Source organism: Protomyctophum bolini (assembly GCF_963924005.1).
Source record: "Protomyctophum bolini genome assembly, chromosome: 15".
In the NCBI taxonomy this organism is placed as follows: domain Eukaryota; kingdom Metazoa; phylum Chordata; class Actinopteri; order Myctophiformes; family Myctophidae; genus Protomyctophum; species Protomyctophum bolini.
In genome coordinates, this window is record NC_137876.1 from 15,635,687 (window position 1) to 15,650,457 (window position 14,771).

Genomic DNA, 14,771 nt, shown 5'->3' on the forward strand with positions numbered 1-14,771 from the left:
GTTGTTGAGGAGAGACCCTGTGCATGCTACTTTGACCAGCGTACTAAGGAGTGGAGGCCAGTGCTTCCTTGGTATGACCCTTGTAGAAAGCAGTGGGTACCAGCTTTTATCCGTAAAGTCGCCCGGTGTTGCTGAAAGCGCTATGTCCCCAGTACTAAGACGTGGGTGCTAGTCCGCCCTCCCACTCCCCCAAAAGCCGTGGTGACTACCCAGAGCAACGTTCTCTTCCAGGAGTTCTCTGGTTCCCTGGTGACTCCGTCCCACCCTGACACCCTAACGCCCCCCTTCAGGTGTTGGAACGCCCGCTGTGGCAGCCGTTATGACCTCGTGGAGGTGAACGGTCAGCAGCTGGCCAGAGTCATCTCTGGTGTCTCCGCCACATGGGAGCTCGGTGGAAGGCCAGTACAAAGGCAGTGGAGAGTGACTGTCTATAGGTCAGACGGACAGATGCAGCTGTCCGTGTTCTGTAGCTTCCCTGAAACGGTAAGGAGGCGTATAGTCTTTAGTGACGGGGCAGAAGTGACTGAAGAGGGGGGGCTGGAGAGGAAGACCGATGTCGATGGTATTGGTCTCATCGACAGAGGCCCTCCTCGAAGCAAGACAGGTCTAAGACTGTAACTCAGACAGACCTGGGGTGCGCTGGTCATTGTAGCAGCTGCATGCACAGGGTCTTTCCTTTCCTACGGGGGTGCATCAAGTTGATCAAGGAGCTGTCTATCTCTGGACATGCAGCTAAGTTGAGGGCCAGACATTTTTATTTCATACCTTACACTTATAGAATTGTGTGGATTAATAACGGAATGCTTTTAGTAGTACTTCATGAGAGGAGCGACCAGGTAAGTGACCTTTCCTAGACGACAAGCAGCTCTTAAGGACCTCTGGTACAGGTTGGTTTGGTGCCTTTTCAGCAGGAAGTGGATCTTGGAGGCATAGATCTTGTTCCTCCACATGTGCTAGGCCTCACAGAGAAACTTGACACTGTCTCTCTACTCTATAGGGTTTAACTTTTAACGACGAGTAATAGTCGCAAAGAAAACAAATAAATAAAACCCCCCCTCTCTCTCCACAGAGCAGCAGAATGGAGCAGTATTCTGACCAGTATTGCATCAACAAAAAAAAGTAATGTCGTGACTGTCTGTTTTCTGCACTAACTATGTCTAGTTTGTCCACAGGTTTCTACTGACGGAGTCTTGCGTGCTGATCGTCACCAGTCAGTTGGCCTCGTGTCTGGCGGGCTAGCCCTTCAACCCTGTGATGGTCACTGGCCTTGGCGTCTTGCGGGGCCAGACTCTAGGTTGCGTCTTGCAACGTCTGTCTATGGGGGCGTCTGGGTGTGGTAAGAGGTAAAGTACTCTCCCACCACTGCAGCATTTACTGCGGTGCCTCCAACTTGGCCTGGCGCTCCATCAAACACAATTGGCCGTGTTTACGGGTGGGAACTTAATCTGGCGATGGATCAAGTGACCGTCCCTTTTGCTGCACTGCAGAAGCTACTTGCAAGTGTGTATGGGAGGATGCACACAGTAGTTTATACCTCCCCAGCTGTGGGGGTGGTGGTGCCAGCAACAGGGACTCGAGGACACTTGGGGCAATTGGGAATTGGCGATGACTAAATTGGGACTCCTTCCATGGATTGTCGCCTTGACGTGGCGGAGGAGCTTATGTATTTCTTACCCAGAGAGCAGGTCATGGCAGTTACATGCCGGACAGCTCAAACGGTAAGGGATCAACTAAGGACAATCCCTAGATAGAACAAACCTGTGTTACAGAAATCGCCACAAGGGTATCCGAGACACCACCGTGGAGCATGCTAGGAGGTGTGGTGGTGGTGGGAGATGTCTACAACACTGAGCAGGGACCCCAGGTAAATCACAACTGCTGCACTGTTAACCCATTAAAAGTGTCATTTTAGATTATCGCATTGGATATCAGCAGATAGACCAAGCTCATATCTGCTATTTGTGAACATTTTTGACAAATCTTGAAGATTTGTGTTCTGCGGCCAAATGCATATCAATTTGAGAACTACTGATTTAGAAGGGATTTGTAGAATCGGGCTCGGGTGCTATTGGGTTAATGAAAAAAGACGGTCACACTAAATTAGTAAAAATGTCGAGATGGATTGGGAACTGATCAATAAAAGTTGTCTAAAATGGGGGCCCGTGGCTGAATGCTCATCAAACTGGAAATGTAAAAGGTTGAGAATCTAAATTAAATGTCAGGTCGAACTACTAGTATTGATTATGCACTGAATTATTTGAGGCATGACAATGGTGAAATGTATTGAGCCAGTATATGAACACAACCTGTTCTGTGCAGGTGGATGAGGAGCAGTTCACTACATCAGCAGTGGGAAGAAATAGGGAGCCAAGCTGATGTGTGGAGGAGGCGTGGCCATCCAGCCCACCGTGTTTGGAGATGTCCCTGACAACATGACTATCGCTGGTGATGAGGAATCAGGACAGACATTTTTATTTCATACCTTACACATATAGAATTGTGTGGATTAATACAGAATGCTTTTATTACGGTTTGTGTAAAGTTTAAGCACTTGAACTTCTATGAGAGAATTCAATTGTATTTTAAGGTTAGGCACTTGCCACTTAGCCAGTTGCACCACCTCAAGCTAAGTTCAAACTTAGTCTCGTTATAGTAACGTAACTTAGTCTACGAGCTTGTAGGTCTGCTATTTTTTTTTAATCGTAAAATTTGTCGCAAATCTTTGAATATATATTCTTTCAAAGTGAGTGTTTTTAAATCGGGTCTAAATGGCTTGACTTAAAAGCCATATTTAGACCTGAGGATGATTCTACAAATGCCTTCTAAATCCTGAAAAACCCACGTTTCTATGTCTGTGGTTCTCAAACTTCATGTCGAGGACCTCCAGAATTATCTGTATTTGGCCACCGACCCCATCTGAAAATTATGTAGTTCCAGGGAGGGACACCCCGGAAGCAAAGGTTTGAATTAAAAACGTTTGCTCTGAAAGAACATGTAGTCAAAGATTTGTGCCACATTTTCACGATTTTTCAAAAATGGCAGATCTACAAGCTCGTATTGTGGCAGAGCTGCTATTTTTCAATAGCTAAAATATAACTTGATGCTTAAAACACAAAGGGGTTCCCGTCCAAAATGGGTTAATAATGGGAAATCCTGTCAATTTCTTCAAGTGTGTACACACTGTACACTGAGGCACAGACACATAAGGGTCTATTCATTGGGTACCTAAACTAAATCATTAAAAATAAATCCCACCCGTATGAAGTGATTATACCAGCTCATGAACTACTGAATTTATGTGATTGGTTAGCCAATTTGCTCGTCTACATATGACGTAAATCTTCCCTTCATTGTCAATGGCATTTAATGTTTGTGTGTTTATGTCATATTTGAGGCACATGTGACCTAATTTCTCCTTTCATTTAACTGAATATGTGATTGGTTAGCCGATTTGCTCGTCTACATATCGTTGCTGTCGGGAGGAAACCTCATAACGTTTTACACTTATTAGTGTTTTGTTATTAAATTATATTGCGATTAATTCAGGGTCCAGTGGTGGAATGTAACTAGGCACATTTAATTTAATTTGTACTAACTGGGCACAAATTATTTCTACTTTACTGAGTATTTTACTTCTACTCCACAGCCACTACATCTCGTAGGCAAATTGTAACTGCTGTAATTTGTTTGGTATTTAATTTCAGTTATTGCTCATATATGCTTATTATTCAATGCATGTCAAAGTTGGGCCGGAAGTGCCATTGTTTTGGCTAATGCGAACCCTTTATATGGCCGTCTGGTGTCGGGTAGACATAGGTGCACGCCTGTCACTTGACAAATGTTTTGTATTATATTTTCTTTAATTTATGATGTGCTGTATTATGTTTATGCCATGTTAGTCTAAGCTTTTGTGTTTGTTACCAGTTCAACGGTTTCAATAAATCCAGCAGTATGCAGAACAACTGACTCATTTTTTTTAGTTGAGCTGAGGGAGTGATACAAATGATGATCTTAATTGTTTGAAAACTTTAGATATAGCTACTTGGTAGATTTTGATTATTAGCTCTGATCAGATCGTCAATCTCACTTCGGTTATTTTCAAATTGACAAAGTGAGCTTGTAGCTCTGACATTTAAAAATAACTTTAATACATTTGAAAACATGTGAAATGGGTCCTTCTGAGTACTTTTTACTTGTGGTATTTTGATGCAATTACTTTTACTCAAGTACATTTTGATGACTGAACTCTTAGTCTTAGTATTTCTACAATCTGGTTGGTACTTTTACTTGGTAGTCAAACATGCGAGTACTTTTTCCACCACTTTTTAGGAGCAGGAGTCATCTTTCATGATACAGAATGTGGTGGAGCAGTAATTGCTCAGACACTTGGGCCCATAGACCAGAGCCAGGGGGACATCGGTCACTGTCAATTCTATTCAACCCTATACTGTAGTTAACTTGTTTCTCAAACCTTTTAATGTTAAGTCCATAGACTCGGCTGCCGCATGATGTTTTAGCCTGGCTAATAAGCCAGACCGAATCAGCCGTTGGCAAAATATAATTGCCTGCCAGGGTGTATTTTGATTCTGGCTTATTAGTCAAAGTTGGTGTTGTGACTTTATATATTGTCAATGACTTCCATGAGAGGGGGGAGAGGTGGTGGAGTTAGTTGCTTTAGCAGACATTTTGAGGGTCCAATGGAGAATTGCTGAAGTTGTAAAGGAGAAGGTTTCCATATCCAAGAACAACAGATCATACCGGGCATGATTCAGACCCTACATAGTATTGTGAAGTTCACATTGACAAAGGAATGAGTATTCTCCAGCTCTTTAGTTAAGACACTAAGGTCTCACTTGGCATTTTCTGAAACTTGGCAGCCCTGCCTTTGGAGTGGAACGTAGGAAAGAACTTGACGTTGTTGATGTTCAAGGTTTATGTATTGTCATGTCTTGTGTACAGCTGCATGAAGATACAAATTTGTTCAGCCCCTTGGACCAGCAGCAGTTCACCAGTGTTGCCAGTAGATGGCAATGTGAATCCACACATGAAAACAAGTATGCTTTATGCCATGGTGTTGTCCTCACAGTTAACAGTTTTTGTATTGAGTTGTGCTTGAAATGTACTGTAATTCTGCAATCAATCAAAGCGAATAGCCCCTCATTTGTAAAATAAATGTAAGCCTATATATAAAATATAAAATAAATTATTATTTAAGATAATGTTTCTCACTGTTGAGATATTTTCATGTTTGGATGACACTATTAAAGGATGGAACCATGTAGACCTAGAATGCCAGTGATCATTTAATTAACTTCGTAAATGTTCAATCATGTGAAATACTGTACAGACTGTATGAAACAACAAGAGCCATTTAGTCCAATAATTAAATGGCAGAGGTTGGACAAAATGTTATTACGGTATTTTATTTCACCTTTCTGACAGGACATTAGGTCTACTAGCCAAGCATTAGTTTTTAATGCAAAACTAATGCTTGGAATCGATTCAGAATCATGAAAACCCCCTAGTTGAACACGTCACATGCTATTTAAAGCATAATGCAATTTAGAAAATATTGCCTTATAATATGGTATCAATAGGGACAAGGCAAATTTAGGATATTAGCAGTGAGCAGATTACGGAAGATTTTTTTTATCCTGGCTAGTAGGCCCTAATGTCCTGTCAGAATCAGTCTTTTTTTTTAACTGAAAAGTTAGTTTGACATTTAAACCGACCAATCAACGAGCAGCGACAGCCGACAGCCCAACAGTCAACCAATCAATGACGGAGGAGGGGCGGGGCGGGCCGCGCCGCCGCGGGGACGAGCACACGTCACGGGCTGCGCTGCAGATAAAAAGCCAAGTCGCGCGGCGCGCACACACTCACTCACACTCTCTCTCTCTCTGCTCTTAATGTACAAGTTAAGACCACCTTAGCCATGATTCAGTCATGTTTCAGGGCTAAGACTACCTGTGCAAATTGTTTAACATGCAAAGCTAAAAATAATAATAACTAGAACTGCACTCTGCCGAGTGCATACTTGCTTGTTGCACACTAGTAGGCCATAAATGGCCTACTAGTGCGCAAGCAGAGCGCGCAAGTACTTTCGACCGCTGGAAAGTATCACATCTCAGTATCTCTGTGAAGGAACGTTTGAAATGTATAATCATTACGTGTAACTATTTGCTACCTAACTACTTTTTTACAGAAAAATGAATCATTGATATGTGATGAAAAAAAAGGTATATAAACTGAATTAAAATATATTATACAGTATAATTATTTTATTACTTATTGTAAATTGTCAATTGTTTTAAATGTATTTCATTTTGTACTATAGTGATATTAATACTAAATCATGATCAGAGTAATATGTGTCTCTAACTTCAATTTCTGTAATAATACTTTCAAATTTGTTGAAATATACATGATCTAAAATACTTCCGAAATCTGTAGTTGGATTTGTATTTAATTGTTTAAAGCCTAATCTTGACATGAAGGTCTTTATATTTATATCTTTTTCAGTATAATGGTCTTCATTGAAATCTCCTATTATCATAATTGTGGAAGTCGGAGATGATAGATACTTTACCATTTTCTTGAGAAATGTGTTTAATTCCGTAAGGTTTGTTTTAGGTGATCTGTACATAAGAATGATATACATATTTATTTTTTACATGTATACATACGTGTTCTACTTTTTCTAATATCTCGATTTCTTTTTGAATTATTTCAATGGCAATATCTTCTTTTATAGCAAACATAACTCCCCCACCTATGTCATATTCTCTGTCATTCCTGATTGTTTTGTAATTGGTGTTCATTGTTTTTAATTTAAAAGTAATGTTATTATTTTTCTTTAAGTGTGTTTCAGTAAAAGCTATTAGATCCAACATTTCGAGTTGGGAATCTGAGTTTATATCTTGTAAATGTGTTAGATAACCTCTGATGTTCAACAATCTAATTTTTAATGAATGTTTTAATGGTAATTGAGTTATCTTCCGTATATTTGGATTTTCTAGAGGTGATTGTCGTAATCGTATCATTTCTCTTTCTACATTCTTATCTACTTTGATCTTTTTAGGACTAAAATCAAGTATATATAGATCTCTTATCCTTTTCACTCGACTGAATGCTACATAGGCTTGTCCCGGGTTAAAACGTGAGCCCTTCATAGATACGACAATCTCTTGTATAGTTAAACCTTGAACCTTATGAATAGTTAATCCCCAAGCTAATGTCAACAAGAATTGAAACCTATTTGTTGATCCTGTTCTTCTGCCTCCATGGAAAATTATAGCTTCATGTCTGTATATTGGAACTGCTTCAGTATTACTGTAACATAGGTGTCGTTTTTCTCAAAGTCAATATACTCAACAAGTCCTCTGATACCGTTGACTAATCCATCAGATACCATTACATTAGTAGTCAACATCACTTGTGCACCAATTGCTATACTGAGTGTTGTTGGTAAACCTCCTGTTTGTGATAGTTTACTTTTTGTGCAATCCAGATCAAATAACCGTGTGTCTTTATCTTTTCTACTATCTTCTGCCTTTATATGAAAAATAGTAATAGTAAATAGTAAGTGATGACGTAAGAGATATGGTCATCTGTGTAGTCTGGTCCCAGCAGACCAGGCACAGATTTACAAATTACAAATCACATTACAACTACATACAGAGTATGTAGTTGTAATTTGATTAGCAGTATACCGTGGTTACTTGGTTCCAAAAAGTGAAGCCAAGTTTTTTTCAACCGTAAGTCTGTGCCTGGTTTGCTGGGACCAGTTACAACATTACGTCATCGTTGAGAACTGGGACCAGAGTACATGGTTTGTGTATATGTATGACTAGCTCTCAGTGATGACGTAAGAGATATGGTCATCTGTGTAGTCTGTTCCCAGCAGACCAGGCACAGATTTACAAATTACACATCACATTACAACTACATACAGAGTATGTAGTTGTAATTTGATTAGCAGTATACTGTGGTTACTTGGTTCCAAAAAGTGAAGCCAAGTTTTTTTCAACCGTAAGTCTGTGCCTGGTTTGCTGGGACCAGTTACAACATTACGTCATCCTTGAGAGAGTACATGGTGTGTATATGACGTAATGTTGTAACTTGTAACTTGTAACTTGTAACATTACGTCATATACACACCATGTACTCTCTCAAGGATGACGTAATGTTGTAACTGGTCCCAGCAAACCAGGCACAGACTTACGGTTGAAGAAAACTTGGCTTCACTTCGAAGAGACCAAGCGAAATGATTACTTGCGCGCTCTGCTTGCGCAAGTAAAAAGGTGTCATAAATTCTAAAGGAGGAGTAACAGAGTCTCAATCGTTTCTGGCCGGAACTGCTTATGTAGTGTGATGTTACTGTTGCCAGGGGGACACAGCTGTGGTTACACTACTATGTAAACTGAAGAAATATAAAAAGGTTTGTTGGTATTTGTTGAAAAACCACATTATTCACAGATTAATATATTTATTTGTCTGACTGATTATAAATCTCCCTTTCAATGCTGTTGTTGCACTTCAGGGGGGTGGCACCAGTGTATCGATATCCTCACCGGACACTTTGGTGCATGTGGAGCGCACGCATCCCAACAAGGTGTTGGAGGGCCTAAACAGGCTGCGTCTCAACAGGGCCTTGTGTGATGTGGTTCTGTGCTGCGGGGGGCAGGAGTTCCCCTGCCATCGCTATGTGCTGGCCTCCTTCAGCCCTTACTTTGAGGTACACACATGTATTGATACTGTTGTTAAGGGAATGCCATTTTTCAATTCTGCCTTGGCTTTCACATGAATCGCTATATCCAGCCTGCTCATTGTAAATAAAAGCCTAACCCATGAACACCCCGAGCCAACCATTCACCTTTTCAACCTGCACAGGCAATGTTTACGTCTGGCATGGTGGAGTCCACACAGGAAAAGGTGACCATCAGTGCTGTGGAACCTCAGGTGTTTGGAATGTTGGTGAACTATGCCTATACTTCAGAGGTGTCTATCTCCGCTGCAAATGTGCAGGTAAATTATTATTATCATTATAAATTATTATTATTCATAATGTCTACATGTTTGTCCTACTACTGTACAAAACATTGGTGATTTAAAAAAGTTTATAAATGTTTACTTTTATTTGGTCTAGGCCCTACTAGTAGCATCAAACCTGTTGGATATTATGGCTATTCGAGAGGCCTGCTGTGACTACATGAAGCATCACATGGATATAAGTAACTGTGTCGGGATTAACTGCCTTGCTGAGGCCCAATGCTGTGAAATGTTGGCAGAACACAGCATGGATTATATTCTGGAACACTTCAGTGACATATACCAGCAGGTCAGTGATTGAGGGATCATACATTATTTCCCAAGTTGTTTGTTTGTAGGCTTTTGCTCCAATAACTTAAGTTTTATTTCTGTTACTGAACCTGTCTTCGCAAGATCATTGCTCAATGAATGGATTCATTTAATATATTAATAAGCTATAGTCATATTGTCCGTTTCAATAAACAAACCATCTACCAACAGTGAGACTTAAGTGGAGAAAAGGTTACTTCAGTAGTAAGTAAGGGAACAGGGTTTTATTTAATCCGTCAGCTTATCTACTGTATTTGTTTTGTTCTACCAACAGGAAGATTTCCTGTCTCTCTCTGTGGAAGAACTGACAGAGATTCTTGCCAGTGACCATCTCAATGTGCCCAAGGAGGACATGGTGTTTGAAGCTGCCATGCTGTGGTTAGACAAATGTCCTACTCGCAGGAAGAACTTTGAGAAGGTCAGTAATTTTTTTATTGTCACCTTGTTGGACACAACATTTGTTCATTCTGATGAGGGCCAGCGGTCCGAAACATCAATAAATTGAAAGGAACTTCATATGGAACTTTTTGTTTTAGCTGGAACAGCACTTGCTGTCCAATACATGCTTGGCATATGGTACTTGCTGGTACTATGCATGCTTTATACATAATGTTGTATCCGTTCTGTGTTCTTTAAGGTGCTAGAGCAAATCCGTCTGCCTCTTATAAGCCCCTCCTACCGCCACACTATGATTGAGTCTCTGGATGTGGTGAAAGAATACCAGGGCTGCCAGAGGTTCATCTCTGAGGCCAAAGACCAGCCCTTCTGTAAGACAGCACGCCCACGCAGGACCACAGGTACCCTTCCTCACACATTGCAACTGGTGGAAAGAATACATAATTGTTTTTCTAGTTTTTGACCAATTCACACACACAAGTAAAGAGTAGATTTAAGAGTTCGATCTGCTTAAAGATGGAGTGCAGTGATTTTTTTCCACCCTAAAACATGATCATCAGGTCTTATTGTTATAAAAGGAGGTATACTTTTTTCAAAAAAGTGTACAGTATTTGTTAAAACACGTCCACCAGTTCATTAGGTATGCCTGGTTTGCCTGGTGGGTGGTGATCCACCTGAACTGAAGCCGCACCCACAGCTGTAGTTGTATGATAAAGGGGGAGGGGTTAGGGGAGGGGCTGATAGTGTAGTGTCACTATATTACTGTTTATTTCATTGGCCCGTTTGACTGTCAAGAGTTCAGCCTCCAGGAAGAAACCCTAAATACAAAGTTAATACAAGATTGCACATAAAAACGACTCCTGGGTGTCTAATGAAGTACTGTCACCTCCTAGACACATGAAAAATTTTAACTTTAAAACTACTGGCTCACTTCTGCCTGTTTTCTTTTAAGTGATTGTGACTGTGGGAGGACAGAAAGGGTTACGTGGGGTATTTGACGAAATTGAGAGCTTTGATCCCCTGACCAATCAATGGAAGACAATAGGACGTTTGCCATTGGAGACTCGTGGACGTTTGCCAGCGAAGGATCCTGCTACGTTTAAGTCTGGTGAGTAAATGCCACGAACCCAAACAAATAACAGGGTAAATAGAAATGGTGCACAGCACAGGTAGATTATTGTGTCCTCCTGGTGGCACTATAATAGGCCAATGTGAAAAGGGTGCCATTTCTTTCTAGGTCTCTCAAGGCAGTCTTTCATGATTTGAGGCATTTTGTTCCAAAAATGTGTTTAGCAAAAATCGCTTATAGCGCTATAACAGGCCAATGTGAAAAGGGTGGCATTTCTTCCTCAGCCTAGTGAGACTGTGCATGCAAAATGTCATGGAAATAGCAAATAGCATGCTGCGTTCATGATTTGAGGCATTTTTTCAAAATGGTCCAATCGTGCAAACATTGGAAGCTAATGTTAAGCCCAAAACCGTGGTTTGTGCTTTAGCCAATCAGGATGGAATATGGACAGATCCATCATGATCACATGTCTAATGTCTATAGAGATACTGTGAACCAATTTGTGTGATTTTTTTAATAGTAGTAATAAAAAATGCATCTTTATTTCTCTAACAATTGAGGCATAAGGTAAATCGTTTTAATTCTGCTCTTCTCTCACCATAGGCTGTACTCTGTATTTGACTGGAGGACCGGGTTTTTCAGTCAATAAAGAGATGTTTTGCTATGACATTTCCCATAACTCATGGAGGTCAGCTCCATTGGCTCCCATGAATGAACCACGCGGCAACTTCTGTAAGATTGTTAATTATAGTCTAGGGTGCAAGATTTGCCAATAGATAAATGACAAGCCACCATTATATATCTAGAGTCTAGATATGTCTAGATTCTAGTAGACAAGATTTGTAGATATGACAAGATTTCTAGACAATATTCGTAATTATATGAAAATTACTTAAATTTTTTATTAAATTAGAGTTCTGAAAATAATTAATGTCTGTACAGGTAGCAGAATTGATCCGTTCAAATGGCAGGAGTGACAACTAAACAGTAATGACATCATTAGTGGAACTAGTTGTACATACTGTATTGACTGTACTGTACAATATTGGCCTGTAAATTAACATAGTAAATGTCTTTACTTGGCTTTGGAAGACTTTCTATGGTTTAATAATAATATAGAGCTATAATACATATACAGTATATCTATAATATAAGTGTCCCTGTAATTGTTGACGAGTTGGTAATATTCCATCCACTCGGACTCCTGATATCACAGCCTTGATTATGGATTTATGGAGACTGTATAGTGCATTTGGCAAGGACATCACTTCTAATGAGGGTTTTTTTCTTCTTTTTTTTAACAAACTCCACATGGTCTATAGTGATGGTGATGCTAGATGGCTATGGTTATGCCTTTGGTGGTGGGATGCACTTGCACTCAGTCGAGAAGTACGACCCCAGCGGCGACACCTGGCAGCTTGTGGATTCTGTCCATCTGCAAGCGTTTTTCGATTCTATCGATGAGGGGTCCGCCTCTGTGGGAGCACTAGAAGGACATCTCTATTTTATTGGTATGGAACAGGTTTATGCAACTGCAGGTTCAGCCTGCTGGGTTTCATAAGGTGTTTTTTTTTTCTCTACTCTGGAAAGATGCAAGTCGGGAATGCATGCATACAACTTTGTAGAGCAAGTGGTGGAAAAGGTACAGGCATGTTTTACTTAAGTAAAATTGTCTTTTATTGTCACGAGGAAGGTGTGAGACACTAGATTCAACAATACAAATGAGTTTACAGCTGCTATCAAAGCAAATCTGGGCTTCCATAACACCAACAGTGGCACAGGCTGATCACTTCCATGCCACGCCCCATTGATGAAATAATTTGTTTAAAATTAGCCAGTATTGAGTGCATAAATTAACATACTTTTCAGATGGTTGACATTTCTGTATTGGATTTTTTTTTATCTGTAGGTGGTGATTATTATACATATGGGGACGACATTTGCGAGTTAAACACGATGGAATGTTACAACCCCGAGACCAATCAATGGACCGTGTGTGCCCCCATGCAAGAGAGACGCGTCTGGCCTAGCGCGGTTGTGGTGGATGGAAAGATCTATGTACTAGGAGGGTCGGATGGGGAAAACGGGTAAGACACTGCCTCCATGAATGCCTGGGAAAAGGTGGCTTCTTGTTCACAGCATACTGTATATTTAACACATGGCTATTGGTCTCTTCATGTAGACTCGTCGAGAACATCGAGTGCTATTGTGAAGAGACGGACACCTGGGAAACTGTGGGGCAGATGCCCAATGTTCGTCGCGGTTTCAGCTGCATGTCTTTCAAGCTGAGGAAAGACTGTGCAGCCATAGTTGATTAATATGAAAGTGACTGTTGATTATGAATGGCTATACCTGGGCAATGGATTCTACTAGAATGTGGGGTGAATAACACTGTATATTGTATAAAGTATGTTTCACTGGTAACGGCTATTGTTCATTATATTCACTGTTGGTTGACTACATGATGATCCATACACCTACTGTGTAGGCTTGTTCACATGGTACATATATATCAGCCTCCCTATATCAGTGTGCACACTTAAAACGAGGATATAGTTAAACAGCCTTAATAAATTGAAATAAAAAATCCATATAAGGATACGGTTTTGACCTGCATGGGTCATCCTCAACTAGAAGGATTAGTCAACAACATACAATGGCAAGGAGGTCTAATTACATCACAGCAAAGATGTCTTCAAGAATCTATAAGTTGAATTTGTGAGAGGTAGAAACAAAGATCCATCTGGACTGGAAGAGCTCACTGTATTTTTTTCTTTTTTGTTCGACACACTGTAGGTAATGTATGGTTCACATTTTGGCAATAGATTGTGCCTTATAGTTAATGCCTGCTGTATATAATTTATTTACACTACAGTATGTGTCAGTCCAAGTGTTTGTGGGTAGACTCTAAAGTCGTCTACATTTATTGTTATATATATTTTTATCCCCCCCACCTATTTGAAATGAGTTATACTCTTGTTGTTTCATATACTGCAGTGCTGCTATGCGATTTCCACACAGGGATAAATTCAAATGTATCTGCCAATATCATAAATATTGGATTTCCTTTCTATTTTAGTTATTGATTAATACCGGTACATATCCCTGGCTGACATACCTCCTCATTCAGGAAAATGAATGTCTCCATAATTGTCTTTGACTGTGAAAACGCACCACTATGCATCCTAATGTATGTTGTGAATAAAATAAAATAAAACCTTATAGTAGTGGTTAATTATTGACCTGCTGGTCATGCTATTTCAACGTTTCTGCCCAGAACTGAATATTATATATATATATATATATATATATATATATATATATAGAGAGAGTACATAGTGTGTTGTTTTATACATAATAAAGATTATAAAACATCAGGACAAACGGCAGTTACAAAACTGGAAAAATATAATCTTTAAAATTAAAACGGAAATAAAAAATGATAAGCCTGTGAGGTAAAACAGATTAGGCAATAGGCTACCATATTCTTCACAGATTCGACAGGTATTCATAGTAATCTGCGAACTGGTCGCAATTAATTGTCTTATTTTGTCTAGGCTTTTTTTTTTTTTTTTTGAAAGTTCAAATAATACATGCTAAATATTCAATCCAATAGAAGAGTCAATTTTGGAATCATGATGACATGATGACAGTGTAGTTAGTATATCCCCAAATGAGATATTGTTTCATCTAAAGTAATTTTCCACAAAAAGATTCATCGATGGATAAACACCATCGAGATTAAGGTACGAGAGAAGATAGGTTACATTCAAATTACTTGTCTTAATAGATGTCATCCTGTCAAGATCAATGTAATACAATGATATGGACATGTATATTGATTGACAGAAATTGCTCAGGTGGAACTACTAAACCTCGGCTCGCATCAAGCGGAGGTACAGCTCCCTCCCTCCCCCCGTCTCTTGGCGCGCACTGTCTGCCCTCC

At 39.9% G+C, this 14,771-nt stretch overlaps 1 protein-coding gene across 1 annotated transcript in view; it reads left to right on the forward strand.

Moving 5' to 3' along the window:
* The window catches only part of LOC308329738 (uncharacterized protein), a gene marked incomplete at both ends in the record, with an annotated part of 35,238 nt that overhangs the window by 18,607 nt on the left and 1,860 nt on the right, over positions 1–14,771 (forward strand). Inside the window, 5 exons of the mRNA XM_080784236.1 lie at positions 214–483; positions 8,543–8,737; positions 8,893–9,027; positions 9,635–9,778; positions 9,998–10,157. Coding sequence (XP_080640362.1) covers positions 214–483; positions 8,543–8,737; positions 8,893–9,027; positions 9,635–9,778; positions 9,998–10,157 — 904 coding nt within the window. The remainder of the gene's footprint in view (positions 1–213; positions 484–8,542; positions 8,738–8,892; positions 9,028–9,634; positions 9,779–9,997; positions 10,158–14,771) is intronic.